At 45.1% G+C, this 21,456-nt stretch overlaps 1 protein-coding gene across 4 annotated transcripts in view; it reads left to right on the forward strand.

Annotated features, from left to right (window-relative positions):
• Positions 1-21,456, forward strand: part of LOC106586418 (semaphorin-5B) — a 196,164-nt gene that overhangs the window by 167,762 nt on the left and 6,946 nt on the right. For 3 of the 4 annotated variants that reach the window (XM_045707609.1, XM_045707610.1, XM_045707611.1), the window contains exons 17-21: positions 2,066-2,291; positions 9,364-9,576; positions 11,517-11,687; positions 13,575-13,712; positions 14,796-14,840. In XM_045707609.1, coding sequence (XP_045563565.1) covers positions 2,066-2,291; positions 9,364-9,576; positions 11,517-11,687; positions 13,575-13,712; positions 14,796-14,840 — 793 coding nt within the window. The remainder of the gene's footprint in view (positions 1-2,065; positions 2,292-9,363; positions 9,577-11,516; positions 11,688-13,574; positions 13,713-14,795; positions 14,841-21,456) is intronic. The other variant, XM_045707612.1, reaches the window with a different exon arrangement.

Below are 21,456 nucleotides of genomic sequence, written 5' to 3' on the forward strand. Positions count from 1 at the left end.
TTGAGAGAATGCCAAGAGTGTGCAAAGCTGTCATCAAGGCAAAGGGTAGCTACTTTGAAGAATATAAAATATAAAATATATTTTGATTTGTTTAACACTTTTTTTGGTTACTACATGATTCCATATGTTTTATTTCATAGTTTTGATGTCTTCACTATTAATTTACAATGTAGAAAATAGTGAAAACTTTCTTAAAAAGTATTGGAAACTATGGCCCTGCACTGGACTCCGGAGAAGTGAGATAAAATATCGCTAGTTGATATTGGCTGCTAACATGAATGACTTTCAGCACCAAATGCAGGTGTAAATGGTAGTTTATTTCTGTAGCCTATCTTGCGTTTTGAAAATAAATCAGTTTATGGCTGGCTACATTTGCGCAAACGAAACGTGCGCACACGTGCATTTGCATGAGCGGGGGACGCAAGTTTTGTACCACTCTTTTTTTGGGAGTCGCAGGTCAAAAATGTAAATAAAAACACTGGGATACTGGCAACAAATCTAGTTGGGTTGGATATAGTAATAGTAGACTACAGTATTTCTTACAATCTTCTATTTTGGCTGGAATTGCGTTGGTCATTGTTAATAAATGCAGCATTTATTCCCCCACAAAAAATGTTTTGCCTCCACTGCATATTTCGGACTAGTAAAGGCCCTGCACATTACTTTTGTGAAGAAATGTAAACTAAATGTATTTGAGTGTTTACCAGCATTTGTAACTTGAGTCTGATAATTATATGTACAAAACAGTTCATTTGATACTTGTGGAATATAAAAATACTTGCTTGATATAGGTTTTCAGTTTCTTTAAATACTCAATTTATTTTTTGTTGTTGTAATTTTTACCCCCTTTTTCTCCCCAATTTCATGATATCCAATTACGATCTCGTCTCATCACTGCAACTCCACAACGGGCTCGGGAAAAGCAAAGGTCGTGTCATGTGTCCTCTAAAACATGACACACTTCTTAACACCCGCTCGCTTAACCCAGAAGCCAGCCGCACCAATGTGTCAGAGGAAACACAGTTCAACTGAGGACCTGAGTCAGCCTGCAGGTTCCTGGCCAACCACAAGAAGTCGCTAGAGCGCAATGAGCCAAGTAACCCCCCCCCCAGCAAAACCCTCCCCTAACACAGGCAACACTGGGCCAATTGTACACCGTCCTATGGGATCGAACTCCAGGCTGTAGTGACACCGTAACACAGTGCCTTAGACTGCTGCGCCACTCAGGAGGCCCGCAACTTATTTCTATGTGAAAACTGAAATGTTCTATTCATTCCTTTTCCATAGACACTCTTATCCAGAGGAATTTACAGTAGTGAGTGCATACATTTTCCGATTTTTTTCATGCTGGTCCCCCATGGGAATTGAACCCATAACCCTAGCATTGCAAACACCATGCTCTACTAACTGAGCCATATCATCACATTATATCCTCACAAACCACCTGATGCCTCAATGTACTCAATTAATGTATTATGCATTGTTTTTCTTCATGGTGATGAACAATCTACAGGTACAAACCTAGATGACCACATTAAGTGGTTTGTAAGGATGGTAGATTAATACTGCACAAAACGTTTTTTTTTTATAAAGAAAAATATTTAATTGGATGTGGATGTTTTGTGTCTTTTCTCATAACTTTGCACGTTTTGATGTAAATGTTTGAGGACAGGGTTTTGTTCTTTCTGGATTCCATTACAATGACAATTGCAGAGAAAGGGACAGGGCAACAACTCTTACAATTCCAACTATTGAATCTTGCAAAACACTGTTCTTAATTAAACAACTACCTTTTTTTCCAAAGATCAGTTGCAGAATTTTTTATTTTTTTTCCTGCGCTACAGATGTCTATATCTCCGCTAATACTAGTAAAGGCCAAGTGAACTATTTTGTGAGAAAAAAATAATATTTTTTATTAATTTATTTTGTTATTCAGATTTATCAGGGGGTGCTGCAGCACCCTCAGCACCCATACGGCTATGCTTTTATAATAATGACCTCTCTTTCTCTCCATCTCTCTCTCTCTCTCTTTCTTCTCCCTCCCCCTCAACCCACCCCCCTACAGGAGTACAAGGCGTGTAACCTGGAGGCGTGTCCAGAGGTAAAGAGGAACACCCCCTGGACCCCGTGGATGCCCATCAACATGACCCAGGGTGGGGCACGCCAAGAGCAGAGGATGCGATACATGTGCCGCGCCCAGCTGGCAGACCCCCACGAGTTGCAGATCGGACGACGCAAAGTAGAGACCCGCTTCTGCCCCAACGACGGCACGGTTGCCTGCGAGACCGACAGTGAGTATCCGATGTGGAATCGCTAGTTAGTTGTGATGTGCTAGTAGCAACCATTAAGCAAGTGACATGTATTGTGTTGGTGTGCAGAGGGTTGGGAGTTAACGCCCAGGTTTAAATATAATTTTCACTTTAAACCCACCCACTCTCAATCTATATTATAGACGGCTCTGGGCTTGTGGTAATGACTGGAGCAGGATGGGTTTGGGGGGGTATCAAATACATCAAACACATGGTTTCCAGCTGTTTGATACCATGCCATTTGCTCCCTTCCATTATTATAAGCTGTCCTCCCATCAGCAGCCTCCTGTGGTATCCTCCCCCTGGGTACTACAGTGATGTAGAGCATGTTGAAGGAATCCTCCTGTTAGTGTCTGTTAGTGTGTTAGTGTCTGTTAGTGTGTTAGTGTCTAATAGTGTCTGAGTGTCTAATAGTGTCTGAGTGTCTAATAGTGTCTGAGTGTCTAATAGTGTCTGAGTGTCTAATAGTGTCTGAGTGTCTAATAGTGTCTGAGTGTCTAATAGTGTCTGAGTGTCTAATAGTGTCTGAGTGTCTAATAGTGTCTGAGTGTCTAATAGTGTCTGAGTGTCTAATAGTGTCTAATAGTGTCCATCAGCGTCCGTTAGTGTCTGTTTGTCTGTTAGTGTTTGTGTCCTCATGTCAAAGTGAAGAAATTCAATGAAGCACGGGTAAAGGGCGGGAGTGATTGTGACTCCCTTAACAGAGTCACTCCCGGTCCCGCCCTTTACCTGCGCTTTATTGAATTTCTTCCCTTTGACATGCGGAGCACCGGTCGAAGCGGGGTTCGTCTCCTTTGAACATGAGCCATTTGACCCTCGGTTGATCCGCATGGAGGGGTGGACTCTTTTCCGGCTACGGGCCGTCAAGTCGCCTTCGAGCCGTCTTGTGCAGTGCACTACTTACCTGGAAACAAGGTCGCCAAGGACTAGCGCTACTGTATCTGGCGTCCTCCAGCTGGAGAGGGCATCCTATTCCTACTGCTTGACTCCGTCCGTCACCGCGAGAGACCTGAGGGTGACAGCAGAGTGGGATTATTTGACCATGCGTCGGATGGTAGCGCCCTCTGCACTGTATGGAACTGTAACACTATGTGTGGGTTTCGCCGGTGTGAGTGATACATGTTCCCATTCCGCCCCTGCGCACCTTACCATGTGCGCGTATGCATGTAGGGTACCTCCCTTTCGGGCTGCATTTTTATCCGCTCTATTCACCATTGGGGTAGGTTCCGGGTCCTCGGAACCTAGGACCCATCCGTAGACGGTATGTTTTTGCTAAGGGTTAGTCACATGCCATCCCACTTCATGCTCCGAGAAGCGTGGAAGGGAGCTCCCACCTTAATGTGTAGAGTCCCGTACTCAGGCGAACCTGAGACCTGGTAGTACCTAACCGCTAAGCACCGGCCATCTTCCTTTAATGCTCACTCTTGACGGGCCACGTCAAGGTTGGCGTTCAATTCAAACCTTCGCGGTTTAGAGTTACCTAAGTAAGCGGGGATGCGTTCGAGCCACGATTCTCTGGTTGGCAACTCTTGTCTGCATCGTTATCGACACCTGAGAACAGGTGACCTACAAGGAGGGATTAGAAGCGCCCTACTAGAGGGCTAAGTCCCTTACCTCCCTGCACTAACATGCCAGAGACAGTTCGACCTGCCCTAGCCAGGTGTCATACAAGAAGGGAACGGAGGGGTCCCACTAGAGGGCCCCCTCTCTACCTCCTTGCACTAACCTGTCAGAGATAGATCTACTCACACCCACCAGGTGTCATACAAGGAGGGATTGCAGAGGCCCTACTAGAGGGCACCTCCCTTACCTCCTCATACTATCCTGCAGGCAGGCGCTTGATATTGGAGCCGAGGTGGGAAGACCCGGTTCACCGGCAACCCCCAATCCCCTTCGGATGTGGCCCACAGGTGCGCCATGCAGCCGTGCCTAACAGGGAAAGGGGGAATTGAGCCTGTCAGGCGCAACCCAGGCGATGTGGCGATGCGGAGAACTGGGCTCGGGCGGGGGCCGACGCCACCCTCCCGAATCAGAACCCCATACCGAGGGAAAGGAGGAGCCTATCCCATCTTTGGAGAGTTGTAGAGTCTCGCGCCGTTTACCCACTTTTCATTGGTCTATTTTGCTCGACGGCCTTCCGATCTGCTTTTGTTTAGTGGCCTTCCGACCGGCAACCGTTTTTATTTATGATTATATATTGTTCCCCTTTCTTGTACTGTATTTGATTGCCCACTTCACTATTTATCTGGGCTTATAGATCGAGACCTGCTGTGGATATGGGTACGGCCCGGCGTGAGATTTACACCGTCTCCCCCGGATTTTCAAGGGCCAGCGAGAGCTCACCGGACGCCCCCCGAACCGCGAAGCTTTCCAGGGCTTGGGCCCCTCTCTCGGGGCGAACCCATTCCAGGGCGCCCTGCCCTTCACAAAGAAAAGAGAACTCTCCCCGGGGCTCCCGCCAGCTTCTCCGGTATCGGTCGCGTTACCGCACTGGACGCCTCGCGGTGCCCGTCTCCACCACTCCGGATTCGGGGATCTGAACCAACTCCCTTTCGATCGGCCGGAGGCCATCGCCCCTCCCTTCTGAACGGCGTTCGCCCATCTCTTAGGACCAACTGATCCATGTTCAACTACTGTTCACATGAAAGCCTTCTCCACTTCGACTTTCAAAGTTCTCGTTTGAATATTTGCTACAACCACCAAGTTAGTGTTTGTTCATGTTTGTTAGTGTGTTAGTGTCTATTAGTATGTTAGTGTTTGTTAGTGTCTATTAGTTTGTTAGTGTCTTAGTGTGTGTTAGTGTCTGTTAGTGTGTTAGTATCTAATAGTATGTTAGTGTGTTAGTGTCTAATAGTATGTTAGTGTCTTAGTGTCTGTTAGTGTCTATTAGTTTGTTAGTGTCTTAGTGTGTGTTAGTGTCTGTTAGTGTGTTAGTATCTAATAGTATGTTAGTGTGTTAGTGTCTAATAGTATGTTAGTGTCTTAGTGTCTGTTAGTGTCTATTAGTGTGTTAGTGTCTGTTAGTGTGTTAGTGTCTGTTAGTGTGTTAGTGTCTGTTAGTGTGTTCGTGTCTATTAGTGTGTTAGTGTCTATTAGTGTGTTAGTGTCTGTTAGTGTGTTAGTGTCTAATAGTATGTTAGTGTCTATTAGTGTGTTAGTGTCTGTTAGTGTGTTAGTGTCTATTAGTGTGTTAGTGTCTGTTAGTGTGTTAGTGTCTATTAGTGTGTTAGTGTCTGTTAGTGTGTTAGTGTCTATTAGTGTGTTAGTGTCTATTAGTGTGTTAGTGTCTGTTAGTGTGTTAGTGTCTATTAGTGTGTTAGTGTCTGTTAGTGTGTTAGTGTCTGTTAGTGTGTTCGTGTCTGTTCGTTTCTGTTCGTTTCTGTTAGTGTGTTAGTGTCTAATAGTATGTTAGTGTGTTAGTGTCTATTAGTGTGTTAGTGTCTATTAGTGTGTTGGTGTCTATTAGTGTGTTGGTGTCTATTAGTGTGTTGGTGTCTATTAGTGTGTTAGTGTCTATTAGTGTGTTGGTGTCTATTAGTGTGTTCGTGTCTATTAGTGTGTTGGTGTCTATTAGTGTGTTGGTGTCTATTAGTGTGTTGGTGTCTATTAGTGTGTTCGTGTCTATTAGTGTGTTCGTGTCTATTAGTGTGTTCGTGTCTATTAGTGTGTTGGTGTCTATTAGTGTGTTAGTGTCTATTAGTGTGTTAGTGTCTATTAGTGTGTTAGTGTCTATTAGTGTGTTAGTGTCTATTAGTGTGTCTATTAGTGTGTTGGTGTCTATTAGTGTGTTCGTGTCTATTAGTGTGTTGGTGTCTATTAGTGTGTTAGTGTCTATTAGTGTGTTAGTGTCTATTAGTGTGTTAGTGTCTGTTAGTGTCTATTAGTGTGTTAGTGTCTATTAGTGTGTTAGTGTCTATTAGTGTGTTGGTGTCTATTAGTGTGTTGGTGTCTATTAGTGTGTTAGTGTCTATTAGTGTGTTAGTGTCTATTAGTGTGTTCGTGTCTATTAGTGTGTTGGTGTCTATTAGTGTGTTTGTGTCTATTAGTGTGTTAGTGTCTATTAGTGCGTTAGTGTCTATTAGTGTGTTAGTGTCTATTAGTGTGTTGGTGTCTATTAGTGTGTTAGTCTCTATTAGTGTGTTGGTGTCTATTAGTGTGTTAGTGTCTATTAGTGTGTTAGTGTCTATTAGTGTGTTAGTGTCTATTAGTGTGTTGGTGTCTATTAGTGTGTTAGTGTCTATTAGTGTGTTGGTGTCTATTAGTGTGTTAGTGTCTATTAGTGTGTTAGTGTCTATTAGTGTGTTCGTGTCTATTAGTGTGTTGGTGTCTATTAGTGTGTTAGTGTCTATTAGTGTGTTAGTGTCTATTAGTGTGTTAGTGTCTATTAGTGTGTTAGTGTCTATTAGTGTGTTAGTGTCTATTAGTGTGTTGGTGTCTATTAGTGTGTTAGTGTCTATTAGTGTGTTAGTGTCTATTAGTGTGTTGGTGTCTATTAGTGTGTTAGTGTCTATTAGTGTGTTGGTGTCTATTAGTGTGTTAGTGTCTATTAGTGTGTTAGTGTCTATTAGTGTGTTAGTGTCTATTAGTGTGTTAGTGTCTATTAGTGTGTTAGTGTCTATTAGTGTGTTAGTGTCTATTAGTGTGTTAGTGTCTATTAGTCTGTTAGTGTCTATTAGTGTGTTAGTGTCTATTAGTGTGTTCGTGTCTATTAGTGTGTTGGTGTCTATTAGTGTGTTAGTGTCTATTAGTGTGTTAGTGTCTATTAGTGTGTTAGTGTCTGTTAGTGTCTATTAGTGTGTTAGTGTCTATTAGTGTGTTAGTGTCTATTAGTGTGTTAGTGTCTATTAGTGTGTTAGTGTCTATTAGTGTGTTCGTGTCTATTAGTGTGTTGGTGTCTATTAGTGTGTTAGTGTCTATTAGTGTGTTAGTGTCTATTAGTGTGTTAGTGTCTATTAGTGTGTTGGTGTCTATTAGTGTGTTAGTGTCTATTAGTGTGTTAGTGTCTATTAGTGTGTTCGTGTCTATTAGTGTGTTGGTGTCTATTAGTGTGTTTGTGTCTATTAGTGTGTTAGTGTCTATTAGTGTGTTAGTGTCTATTAGTGTGTTGGTGTCTATTAGTGTGTTAGTGTCTATTAGTGTGTTGGTGTCTATTAGTGTGTTAGTGTCTATTAGTGTGTTAGTGTCTATTAGTGTTTTAGTGTCTATTAGTGTGTTAGTGTCTATTAGTGTGTTGGTGTCTATTAGTGTGTTAGTGTCTATTAGTGTGTTAGTGTCTATTAGTGTATTAGTGTCTGTTCGTTTTTGTTAGTGTCGGTTAGTGTGTTTGTGTCTGTTCGTTTCTGTTAGTGTCGGTTAGTGTGTTTGTGTCTGTTAGTGTGTTAGTGTCTGTTGGTGTGTTAGTGTCTGTTGGTGTGTTAGTGTCTGTTGTTGTCTGTTGTTGTCTGTTGGTGTCTGTTGGTGTCTGTTGGCGTGTTGGTGTCTGTTGGTGTGTTGGTGTCTATTAGTGTGTTAGTGTCTGTTGGTGTCTGTTGGTGTGTGTTGGTGTCTGTTGGTGTGTTGGTGTGTGTTGGTGTCTGTTAGTGTGTGTTGATGTCTGTTGGTGTCTGTTGGTGTGTTGGTGGCTGTTGGTGTCTGTTGGTGTCTTTTAGTGTGTGTTGGTGACTGTTGGTGTCTGTTGGTGTGTTGGTGTCTGTTGGTGTGTTGGTGTCTGTTGGTGTGTGTTGGTGTCTGTTGGTGTGTTGGTGTCTGTTGGTGTGTGTTGGTGTCTGTTGGTGTGTTGGTGTGTTGGTGTCTGTTGGTGTGTGTTGGTGTCTGTTGGTGTGTGTTGGTGTCTGTTGGTGTGTTGGTGTGTTGGTGTGTGTTGGTGTCTGTTGGTGTGTGTTGGTGTCTGTTGGTGTGTTGGTGTCTGTTGGTGTGTTGGTGTGTTGGTGTCTGTTGGTGTGTTGGTGTGTTGGTGTCTGTTGGTGTGTTGGTGTCTGTTGGTGTGTGTTGGTGTGTGTTGGTGTCTGTTGGTGTGTGTTGGTGTCTGTTGGTGTGTTGGTGTGTGTTGGTGTCTGTTAGTGTGTGTTGGTGTCTGTTGGTGTGTTGGTGTCTGTTGGTGTGTTGGTGTGTTGGTGTCTGTTGGTGTGTTGGTGTCTGTTGGTGTGTTGGTGTGTGTTGGTGTCTGTTGGTGTGTGTTGGTGTGTTGTTGGCTGTTGGTGTGTGTTGGTGTCTGTTGGTGTGTGTTGGTGTCTGTTAGTGTGTGTTGGTGTCTGTTGGTGTGTTGGTGTGTTGGTGGCTGTTGGTGTCTGTTGGTGTGTTGGTGTGTGTTGGTGTCTGTTAGTGTGTGGGTCTCCCAGCAGGCATGCAATGCTGCTGGTCACAGTCCGACGCTCCTCTCCTGGTGGTAGCGTTACGCTCTCCGCCCACAGTATCGATGAACTGTAGCTGGCTGACAGTGGCCAGGCTGGCTAGGGTGGGCTGTGTAGGCAGGGCGGGCAGGTAGGAGGACAGGCTCAGAGAGCAGCTGATGAACTGCTTCTGAATGGGAAATACAGTCCAGACTGGACAGGACTGAAGGGAAGACTGGTCTCTCTCTCTCTCTGTCTCGCTCTCTCTCTATGTCTGGCCAGGTCGCTCTGTCTGTTGTATATACAGTATATTCAGTTAGTGAGGTCACTGTAAAACACTTAAACACTTCCCAACGTGTCACAGTCTAGCCAGACTTACCCAGAATAAGACCAGAGCTGACTTGAGTAAGATATGAATAAAGTAAGACTCCTTCCTCAGAACAGAGAGGAGATGATTTTTCAGTTGTATGACTCTCCATGGAGGGAGGTTTGAATAATCTGAATAGCTTTGGAATAGAGAGTGTGTTTCAGTATAAAGAAAGCCTGGTCCTATTGATCCCCTGGTATCAGTGATCTTTCGCTTGTATGTGTGAGCTATTCCATACACCTATATGATATACAACGGTATCATACTACTCTATCTCTATGACCTGTGTAATGTAGAAATGATTCAGTGTATTGAGCAGACCAGTGACCTGTGTATTAACCCTTTCCTCTACTGCTAGCTCTAGTGGAGGACCTCCTGAGGACCCCTGTGGTACGAGTGGCAGGCTCCGACTGGTCGTCATGGGAGACGTGGTCCGCCTGCTCCCAGGACTGTGCCAAAGGGTACCGCACCCGCAAGCGCACCTGTACCACCCCAGAGGGCAAGGCTGCCCCGCCAGCCTGCAGGGGCTCACCCGTGGAGTACCAGGACTGCAACTCTCAGGCCTGCCAAGGTAAAGGGGAAGAGAACATGCGCACACACACACACACATGCACACATGCACTTGCACACACATACACACACACTATATCCATAACTATACATCAATGACCTCCAGTTGTGGTTAGCATAATACATCCATTAAAACACACCACTAGGGAGAGAGCTGTATGCTGATGCTAGTCCTGTAAAGTTATGCTGAGGGGATCATTAGTTCCATTAGCTAATGAAACAGAACCAAGGAGTCCTTGGTTACAGTAGCTGAGTCTTTGTAGCGTTTAAACTAAAGCTTCTCATCATCCCCTAATCATGCAGTTGGCCTGCTATAACCAGTAGTAACTCCACCAAGCTCTGCTCTTAACACTCATGTAAATGGAATGTGGACTGCCTATATTCATGTTGTATGGTTGGTGCATCACTGATGATCATCCCTTGAGTGTATCGTTTAGTAATGGTCATTGGCTGTGTGTGCCAGCCTATTCTCTTATGTCTATATGCTCTACTCTTAATTAACCTGACCTAAATGACTCAGTCTGTAATTTCTCTGTCTGTCTGTCTGTCTGTCTGTCTGTCTGTCTGTCTGTCTGTCTGTCTGTCTGTCTGTCTGTCTGTCTGTCTGTCTGTCTGTCTGTCTGTCTGTCTGTCTGTCTGTCTGTCTGTCTGTCTGTCTGTCTGTCTGTCTGTCTGTCTGTCTGTCTGTCTGTCTGTCTGTCTGTCTGTCTGTCTGACAGTTGGATATTATGTGACTGAGGGAGGGAGGGTGCATGCGAGGGAGGGAGAGAGGGAGAGAAGTCCTTGATTGAGAGACAGAGAAAGAGAGAGTGAGGGAGGGAGAGAGAGAGGTCCTTGACTGATAGACAGAGGAAGACAGAGAGGGAGGGAGAGGTACCTGATTTATAGAGGCAGAGCAAGACTGACAGAAAGAGACAGAGACAGAGACAGAGAGACCGTGAAATTGACAGATGGAGTGGCAAGGGAGAAGAAAATAGATTTTCACAAGATTGAGAGATGGTAAAGAGTGAGAGATGGTAAAGAGTGAGAGATGGTAAAGAGTGAGAGATGGTAAAGAGTGTTACAGAGAAAGGGCTATAAGGAGAAGTCTCTGGTCCTGATGTAGCTATCTTTATTTTACAAGCCTTCTGTTTGCTGGTTTTCTTGAGAGGCTCTCTCTTTATATTCCTCTTTCCCCAAAATGTCCTTCCCAGTCCCATCACCATGCAGCACTCAGAGGGGCCAGACAGACAGCCAGAGGGGTGTGATGCAACCAAAGCAGTCACGTCCCAGTTCACTCTCCCTACTGTCTAATCCACTGAAGTAAATGGAGTTTTCTAGAGCACGGGGCGATGGGGGCGAGGACGGCATTACAGCCACTCACCTCCATCTCTCTCTGTCAAACGCATTCTTTACTGTCTCGCTCCCCTCACCGTTCACACTCTCAGCTCAAACACTCTCATTCAGATGGACATACTGAAAGTACCTGTTCAATGGGGCGGCAGGTAGCCTAGTGGTTAGAGCGTTGGGCTCTAACCACTCCCTGAGCTGACAAGGTAAAAATCTGGCCTTCTGCCCCTGAACAAGGAAGTTAACCCACTGTTCCCCGGTAGGCCGTCATTGTAAATAAGAATTTGTTCTTAACTGACTTGCCTAGTTAAATAAAACAAATGTGAGTGGAATGACAACACACTTAATATAGCAAGTCTTTATAGAGGGGTTAAGCATAGCAGAGTTATTCTTAGGCATGAAAAGTGCTGTGTATGGACAATGGACAGCAGTGTAGTTTTTTAAGTAGATAATCTATCTGGTCCTCTGGGTAGACTTTGGTTGTGTTTATTGCAGCTACAAGAGGATAACATTTCATATGTTTATTTTTGCCTAGTTAGTGATGAGAGAGATAGATATCTAACCTTGCGTGTGTGTTTGTCTTTTTGTGTGTGTGTGTGTGTTCCTGTCCAGTGAGTGGAGCCTGGTCGTGTTGGTCGTCCTGGTCTCAGTGTTCAGTGCCCTGTGGTGGAGGGCACTACCAGCGTACCCGCTCCTGTAACAACCCCAGCCCTGGCAACGGAGGAGATATCTGTATTGGCCTACACACTGAGGAAGCGCTGTGCAACACACACACCTGTGACGGTAAGGAGCACGCACGCACGCATCCATCCCATCCATCAGAGTCACAGGCTTCCCTGTCCTTTACATCAGGACGGTCATTACATTACAACTAGTCTATCATGATAATTACTCACTGATCAATACTGTGCCAATCAACACCTTGTTATGTCGCTCCAGAGAGGGCTGTGAAATGGAGTCCCCGGCCTGTCTGCTGCTTCCCTTTTGCAGCCACAGTGCCAGCCTTGTGGTGGTGTGCCTTTTGGCCCAATCTTGTGTGGTGATGGGATCTGATATTTATACTGTATGTGTAACCAGGCCCTATGCTCTGCACGTCCCTCTGTGTACTGTCTCTTTTTTATTTTAATTTAAGCAAGTCAGTTAAGAACAAATTCTTATTTTCAATGACGGCCTAGGAACAGTGGAACTGCCTTGTTCAGGGGCAGAATGACAGATTTGTACCTTGTCAGCTCGGGGATTCGATCTTGCAACCTTTCGGTTACTAGTCCAACACTCTAACCACTAGGCTACGCTGCCGCTGCTCTTCTCCCAGTAGGACACTGTCATTCGTATGTGTGATTCTGAGCCAGCTAATCCCGTCCTGGGTAGAAAGTTACTCTCAGACGTGTCTCTGAATAAGCCCACAGCCCTAATGAGAGATGAGACACCATTTCTAAAAAGTTTATTTTTTGTTTTATCTGATTCCTAATCTATTCTTTATTTCCTGGAATTTGCTAGCCAGTGCAAATATTGCTTCTGTTTCTGCTGCGGCGTGTGGCCGTGTGTGTGTGCCTACCCGGTTGCCTGTGGTTGTCCACAGTTTACCATGCTAATGACGTGGCCATCTCATTTGTCTCCGGCTACGGTACATTTACTGACAAGCAGGACATTGGTCATCTATGCACAGATCCCTGCTCACTTCCCTACAGATACAGTGCTCCTCCAATTAGCCAAAAGGCCTTGTGTCTGTCAGTCCCCGGACTATCTGATGTCCCTTTCAGAGATGGCTTGACTAAAGAAATTGTGCTAACTAATGGAGGACAGGTGTGTGTGTGTGTGTGCTTTTGTGTTTGTGTGTGCGTGCGTGTGTGACCGTTATTACAGTGAATGCTAATAGAGGTGCCTCAGGGTTTTATTTCTGCCTTGATCCAATTCTACAGCTCAGACGCATTGGTTTGGTTGAGTGACGTAAATAAATGAATGAAATGAATGAAGCAATTATAGTAAGAGGGCTGGTTTTCTGCGTTATTAAACATAATTGTAATATTATGCGACAGTACGATGTCCATATTAGGACAGGCTCAGAGTCACAAGGCCACCAACTGCTTCTGACTCTGAGGCGGTCCTAATATGGACGCCATCCTAATATGGACACCGTACCGTGGGGGTTGTATTCTGTTGTCCTACCAACACTAGTTGTGGGAGATCAAAGAGCAGGTGGCGCTGCTTCAACAGCCAGTGACTGAGTCTCTGACTGATACTAGAGGTAAACAGAATGGCTGCAGTCATAGAGCCTAATATATGTACAGTTTCTTTGGATTAATGGGTTTTGTCATTATGTGTTGGGAAACTGGGAGAGGATCCTTTCTGTTTACAAGTGCCTGCCGGCCGGGAAACATGGCTTACACTTGGCTCTGGACACAAACATCTTGGCTATGCACTAAACAAACTATGGGTTTGCTTTCTCAATACAGTTTACCTCACAAACGTTTGGGTCTGTTTGTATATGGCTAAGGTTGTTTGTGGCTGTGCTGTGGTGGGGCTAGTTTGTTTGTCTCATGCTCTTGGGTGGGCATGTTTGGTTCCAGGCATTTAAGACTGCAGCAGTTACTTCAACTCAGGGTGAGTCCATGGTCATTTGTCTGTGTACTGACAGTCGCATTGTGTGTGGGTGTGTGTGTGTGTGTGCAGGCGGCTGGATGGCCTGGTCTCTGTGGTCAGTGTGTGACAATGCAGGGCTGCAGGTACGTAGCAGGGTCTGTGGAGCTCAAGGCTCCGTCCCCTGTGTCGGAAACAGCACCGAGCACAGGGACTGCAATGAGATCCCAGGTGAGTCAGACACACCTTCATCATCGTTATCGTCGTCATCATCATTATGTAACATGGACACACACTGAAATGAGCCGTATCATCACACATAGGGCCAGTTTTCCAGAATAAGCCATTTCCTAGTATAAAAATCATGTTAAACTAAACGTGCTTTTAAATCCATCAGTGTCCGGGAAACTGCCCCATATACTATCAAACTCCTCCAATCCCCACCAGACAGAGGCCTTGCCCATCTGCTATCTTAATTAGTGTTAATCTCAGTAAATCAGGCTTCTCAGACTGCTCCTCTGATGTCTCTGTCTGTTAAGGTTTCTTCCTTTATTTTTGCCGTAGTGATCTTTCAGGGCCTGGCTGCCAGAGACAAGACAAGATAGACTCACTAGCCCAGAATACCAAGTGAATTAAATCAAGGCTTCTCGCAATTAATATTAATGTGTCACAACACCAAGGATGCATCCCTAATGGCCCCCTATTCCCTATATAGTGCACTACTTTTGACCAGAGCCCTGTGCCCTGATCAAAAGTAGTACACTATATAGGGAATAGGGGTGCCATTTGGGATGCAGACAAAATCACATCTAATTTATTGCAATTTTGTATGAGGCGATAGAAATCGTAAGGTCACTGGGATTGCGTGTGACACTGCCTGGGGGGAAATTGCCCCAAATTTAATCATTGGATTGTTGCGTCTCAATTAAAAACACACCCTTCCCTCCATCTCCCTCTCTCCCACTACCTTCCTGATGAATTAGTGGAAGGCAGACGTGGTTTAACTTTAAATGATTGGCTTTACTTTGATTAAATGATTGGCTCAGGCTACACAACATTCAACATTCAAGACATTTACAACATTCCACTGGAGAAATGATTCATTGATTGTGTTTCATGATGTTTGCTTGTTTGTTTGTGCTGTATGTACCATATACAGTATATCATCTTCCAGTTAAAATGAAAGTCTACTCTGGTGTCTTGGGGTGATTCCAGCTGTGTCTGTGGGTGGTAAGAATCTGCATGTGCTGGTAGCTGACTGTGTGTCTGTCTCTGCATGTCTGTCTGTCTGTCTGTCTGTGTGTTGTGTTGCAGTGATTCTCCCTGCGTCTGGCTTTGATAAGGACCAGCAATGCGGAGGTAAGTGGATTGACAACCATCTACGTGTGTGCATGTATGATCGTTCGTGGGGGGGTTGGAGGTGGGGGGGTGTAGGGATAGAGCGAAAGAGTTAGTTGTGAAGGCTGCCACTACAGTGCCTTCAGAAAGTATTCATACCCTTTGACTTACTCCACATTTTGTTGTTACAGCCTGAATTCAAAATGGATTACATACATTTTTTTCCTCATCAATCTACACACAATACCCCATAATGACAACGTGAAAACATGTTTTTAGAAATGTTAGCAAATGTATTGCTAATTTACATATGTATTTTGTAGAAGCAGCTTTCGCAGCGATTACAGCTATGAGTCTTTCTAGGTAAGTCTTAGGGTTGTATCACATTTCAGGTAAGACCCAAATGTAGACTGTGTTGAAGTAACAAACAGGAGACAAAGGACTGTGAGACATGGATTTACATCTAGACACATGAAAAGTTGAAAGTATACAGAGGGTATGGGACAACAGAGGACGAACACCAGAGGGGCTAATGATTTTGGAGCAGGGGGGAAAGGTCTCAGCTTCGCGGGGCTATAGTGGCATGCCAGCACATCCGTCATAACATCCTTGGGTACCAGTCGGTATTGCGGAAGTGAAGTGGCCCGGGCCTTACTGAACCCCTCCTGGAGGTCCTGGTACTCCGCAGGAATGACGCAGAGGTTTGGGGCTATTTCCAAGCCCCCAGGAAGATGTCCCGGGGCAGGCAGAGATGATTTCAGGCAATGATCGTGGCAGAACGGGCTCCAGCCCATGATGGCACCAGTAGACCAGTCAAACGAGGGATTGTGTTGCTGGAGCCAAGAGAATCCCAAGACAACCAGAACCTGCGGACACTCAGTTAGCAGGAATTGGATCGTCTCGCTGTGGTTCCGACACTTGTAGGTTGATGGGGGTGGTATGGTGGGTGACCCGGCATATAGAGCGCCCGTCTAGCACTATAATATTCATGGGAATGGAGAGGGGTTGAGTGGGAATGTCCAGCTCGGACGCCAGGGTAACATTCATAAGACTCAAATCGTCCTCTGAGTTGATGAGTATCTGGTTGCCCCACAGCAGGGTGGCATGGAGAGGGGGGCGAGTAAGGGGAGAAGCAACATTATCCTTAAGACCCACCAGAATACTCATTCCTACCAATGTGCTAGGTCTCTTGAAGGGACAGGTAGCCACATAATGACCGACAGTCCCGCAATACAGATAACACTGGGTGTTAAGTCTGCGTACGGCTCGGGAAGAGGCAAATTGGCTGTCTTTGGAGGCTCTTGGAGGAACTCGGGTAAGCTCGGATCCTCTCGGGGACGAAGACGCCGGGGACTTCCGGAGTTCATCAGATGCAAGGTGGGATCCTTGAGTGAGCGATTGCGACCTTAATCAGACCTCTTCTCCCTCCTACTTTCCCGTAGCTGACCATCGATCCGGATGGTTAAAGCACTGAGTGAGTTGAGATCTGTCGGTAGTTCCCGGGCTGCAAGCTTGTCCTTGTACTTCCTCCGTTAATCCGCGCAGGAACATGTCGAACAGCACTTTCGGGTTCCAGGCACCCTACACTGCTAGCGTGCTGAAATCCACCGCATAGTCCGCCACACTGAGGGTGTCCTGCCAAAGCTGGAGTAACTTCCGAGCAGCCTCTCTCCCGGACACTGGAGCCTAAAACTTTTCTCACCTCCACCACGAATACCTCCAGACTGAGGCAGGCTGTGGATTGTTGCTCCCACACCACCATGGCCCAGGCAAGTGACCTCCCGGACATCAGCGTAGTAATGTAAGCTATCTTCGAGCTGTCCGAGGGGAACGAAGAAGGCTGCAGCTCAAAAATGAGGGAGCACTGGGAGAGAAAGGCCCGGCAGGTTCTGTGATCTCCATCGTAGCGCTCCGGGGGAGGTAAGCGGTGTTCCCGGGAAACCGGGGTGACAGCGCAGCTTACCAGGCGGGTTACTGAGGGGCTGGGAGGTTACCGTCGTGGTAGGCTGCCTAGTAGGCAACCCATGGAATTGCTCCAATGCTAGGTTGTGATGTTCGGCCACGTCCTGGACCCCTTCCATCAGACCGCAAGGCAACTCTTCCTGTCTACCAATGAAGGCCCCTTGGGAGGAGATGGCGTTGCAGAGCTGGTCCAAATCTGCTGGTCAGTCATGGCCAGTTCGTACTATCACGTTTCAGGTTAAACCCAAAGTAACAATGTTTATTACAGCAACAGGGGCAGGCAAACGACAGGTCAAGACAGGCAGAGGTCGATAATCCAGAGTAGTGGGGCAAAGGTACAGGACGGCAGGCAGACACAGGGTCAAGGCAGGCAGAGTGGTCAGGCAGGCGGGCTCAGAGTCAGGACAGGCAAGGGTCAAAACCAGGAAGACGAGAAAAAGAGAGACTGGGAAAAAACAGGAGCTGAGACAAAATGCTGGTTGACTTGAACAAACAAGACGAACTGCCAACAGACAGAGAACACAGGTATAAGTACCCAGGGGATAATGTTGAAGATGAGCGGCACCTGGAGGGGGGTGGAGACAAGCACAAGGACAGGTGAAACAGATCAGGGTGTGACAGGGTTGAATATTTTGCCGGTATTTAAAAAATGTTCCATCCAGAGAATAAATCACTTTTCTCCCGGGTTACCCGGGAAAACCAGAAGTGTCATTCAAAATGATTATAAAGCATATAAATATGTCTGGTATAACCTGATGCTACCTGAGCCTAATGAGCCATATACAGTATTAAATACATTTTATGAGCCAATACATAATGTGCAGTACATATATACTGCACATTATGCACAACAGAAAAACATAAACACCCATAGATGTAGCTAGCTATATGCTCTCTTGGTTAAATAAATGAAACTAGCTCCAGTAGGCTAATCTTTTTTAGTGTTAACTGTATTGCTGTATTGTATAATACTGTATTATATGGACTGGAATTATGCACATCATTCAAACCATGATAAAGCAGAAGAGAACATACGGTTCTGGTGCAGCACATGCGGCCAACAAAGTAGTATAGGCTAGTGAATTAGAAGAAGAGATGGCTGTCACTAGAGAAGGCTGTCACTTCTCTTAATGAAGGTTGAATGGTTATGGGTCTGAATAAATAACTGCTATAGCCAACCACCATTCACTCTTCTATTCACTCTTGTGTTTAACATTAAGCAAAAAAGAGCGTGCGTCCCTCTTCGAATAGTCTATTGGTATAAGAAATGCTAAAACAATAATGTCCAGCAAGCCATTCTAGTCTAGCTTTTCCTGCATGGGACTAAATTCAGTCCTCTGTAAACTGGTCATCTCTGTATACCCGTTGCAAGACCCACTGGTTGATGCTTATTTATAAAAATCTCTTAGGCCTCACTCCCCCCTATCTGAGAAATCTACTGCAGCCCTCATCCTCCACATACAACACCCGTTCTTCCAGTCAAATTCTGTTAAAGGTCCCCAAAGCACACACATCCTTGGGTCGCTCCTCTTTTCAGTTCGCTGTAGCTAGCGACTGGAACGAGCTGCAACAAACACTCAAACTGGACAGTTTTATCTCAATCTCTTCATTCAAAGACTCAATCATGGACAATCTTACTAACAATTGTGGCTGCTTTGTGTGATGTATTGTTGTCTCTACCTTCTTGCCCTTTGTGCTGTTATCTGTGCCCAATAACGTTTTATGCTGCTACCATGTTGTTGTTATGTGTTGCTACCATGCTGTGTTGTCATTTGTTGCTGCCTTAGGTCTCTCTTTATGTAGTGTTGTCTCTCTTTTTTTGATGTGTGTTTTGTCCTAAATTTATATTGTATTTATTTTTAATCCCAGGCCCCCGTCCCCGCAGGAGCCTTTTGCTTTTTGGTGGGCCATCATTGTAAATAAGAATATGTTCTTAACTGACTTGCCTAGTTAAATAAAGGTTAAATAAAAGTTAAATAAATAAAAACATTATTTGGAAAGGCACACACCTGTCTTTAAAAGGATCCACAGTTGACAGAGCAAAATCCAAGCTATGAGTTTGAAGGAATTGTCCGTAGAGCTCAGAGACAGGATTGTGCAGCATTGAATGTCCCCAAGAACACAGTGGCCTCAATCATTCTTAAATGGAAGACGTTTGGAACCACCAAGACTCTTCCTAGAGCTGGCCACCCGGCCAAACTGAGCAATCGGGAGAGAAGGGCCTTGGTCAGGGAGGTAAACAAGAACCCGATGGTCACTCTGACAGAGCTTCAGAGTTCCTCTGTGTAGATGGGAGAATCTTCCAAAAGGACAACCATCTCTGCAACACTCCACCAATCAGGCCTTTATGGTAGAGTGGCCCGACGGAAGCCACTCCTCATTAAAAGGCACATGACAGCCCGCTTGGAGTTTGCCAAAAGGCGCCAAAAGGACTCTCAGATCATGAGAAACAAGATTCTCTAATTTGATGACACCCAGATGGAACCTTTTGGCCTGAATGCCAAACATCACGTCTGGAGGAAACCTAACACCATCCCTACGGTGAAGCATGGTGGTGGCAGCATCATGCTGTGGGGATATTTTTCAGCGGCAGGGACTGGGAGACTAGTCAGGTTTGAGGGAAAGATGAACAGAGCAAAGTACAGAGAAACCCTTGATGAAAACCTGCTCCAGAGCGCTCAGGACCTCAGACTGGGGCGAAGGTTCACCTTCCAACAGGACACAAGACCCTAAGCACACAGTCAAGACAACGCAGGAGTGGCTTCGGGACAAGTCTCTGAATGTCCTTGAGTGGCCCAGCCAGTGCTTGGACTTGAACCCGATTTGAACATCTCTGGAGAGGCCTGAAAATAGCTGTGTAGCGACACTTCCCATCCAACCTGACAGAGCTTGAGAGGATCTGCAGAGAAGAATGGGAGAAACTCCCCAAATACAGGTGTGCCAAGCTTGTAGCGTCATACCCAAGAAGACTCGAGGCTGGAATTGCTGCCAAAGGTGCTTCAACAAAGTACTGAGTAAAGTGTCTAAATACTGATACTGATACACTAAATGTGATATTTCAGTTTTTCATTTTTAATAAATGTTTAATAAACATTTCTGAAAACCTGTTTTTGCTTTGTCATTATGGAGAATTGGGTGTAGATTAATGAGTACATTTAAAAAAAAAAAATCTATTTTAGAATAAGGCTGTAATGTAACAAAATGTGGAAAAAGTCAAGGGGTCTGAATACTCTCTGAATGCACTGTATATAGGGCTATAAATCAATCTAGAACAGGATTATCTATTGTAGAGGCAATTTGAATGGCGTTAATGGAGAGAGAAACGGACTGCGAGAGAGTGCCCGCATGTGCACTGATTTAAAACAACGATATTGGAGTGATAGCCTGTTTTAAAACTGCAGCTGCAAAAAAATATATATATCTTTACAATTAAAAAACAGGGTGACCCTCGAAAGCCAGATGGAGATGGGTAAATTAGACGCTCATTCTGGCTTTATGTTACTGTACCGTAGGCTATGCTGCAGAAAATGTAGGCCTACAGTACCTGTCACAAGAAAGAAAGTTACCATGATGAGATGATATTGTAGGTCTACATGCATTGAACTGCGCTCCATACTGAGGTGGGCTGTCTGTCCCCACCCTGAGCGTTGATGATTCATCATGCAGAGGCAGTAGAGAAGACAGATTTAGACATCACATATTATTTAACACTTCCATTTCACGCCGTGCTGTTCATATAAATAATTTATTATAATTTACCGGTTTCTCACTGTTATTTATCCCGGGTAAAGTGAGTCGTTTTGCGTGGTAAATCCCGGTAAATCTCGGTAACCGAGTTCCCGCCATTCAACCCTAGTAAAGTCTGTAAGAGCTTTCCACACACACCTGGATTGTGCAACATTTGCCTGTTATTCTTTTCAAAATTCTTAAAGTTCTGTCAAATTGATGTTGATCATTGCTAGACAACCATTCTCAGGTCTTGCCATAGATTTTCAAGTAAATCTTAGTCAAAACTGTAACTCGGCCACTTGTCTAGCACTGTCTTCTTGGTAAGCAACTCCAGTGTAGATTTGGCCTTGTGTTTTAGGTTATTGCCCTGCTGAAAGGTGAATACATCTCCCAGTGTCTGGTGGAAAGACAACTAGCTTTTTTTTATAGGATTTTGACTGTGCTCATAGCGCCATTCCGTTTCTTATTTATCCTGAAAAAAAAAACAGTCCTTAATGATTACAAGCATACCCATAACATGATGCAGCCACCACCATGCTTGAAAATATGGAGTGGTACTCAGTAATATCTTGTATTGGATTTGCCCTAAACATAACACTTTGTATTCAGGACCAAAGTTAATTGCTTTGCTACATTCTTTGCAGTATTACTTCAGGATGGGGGAGCTGCGAAAAAAGAGACGGCTAATACAGGACTCGTAAAGGCCCACTACTTTTGTGAAAAAATATGGCCATTAGAATGAGGTGTAGGTAGCCTGCTGGGAACGGTAATGGTTTGAAAAGGCTATGCCGCCACACCATTAGACAGTTTCCAGGAAGATGCCAGGGGATCTGAGAAGAGGGAGCTTGGTACCCTTCAATAAACCAACATTTTGCTAGCTTGGTCACCGATCTGTTTGTGCTGTCTTGCCAACTCCTGTGGCTATTGAATGACCATAGGAGTTGCT

This window comes from Salmo salar, chromosome ssa25 (genome assembly GCF_905237065.1).
Source record: "Salmo salar chromosome ssa25, Ssal_v3.1, whole genome shotgun sequence".
In the NCBI taxonomy this organism is placed as follows: domain Eukaryota; kingdom Metazoa; phylum Chordata; class Actinopteri; order Salmoniformes; family Salmonidae; genus Salmo; species Salmo salar.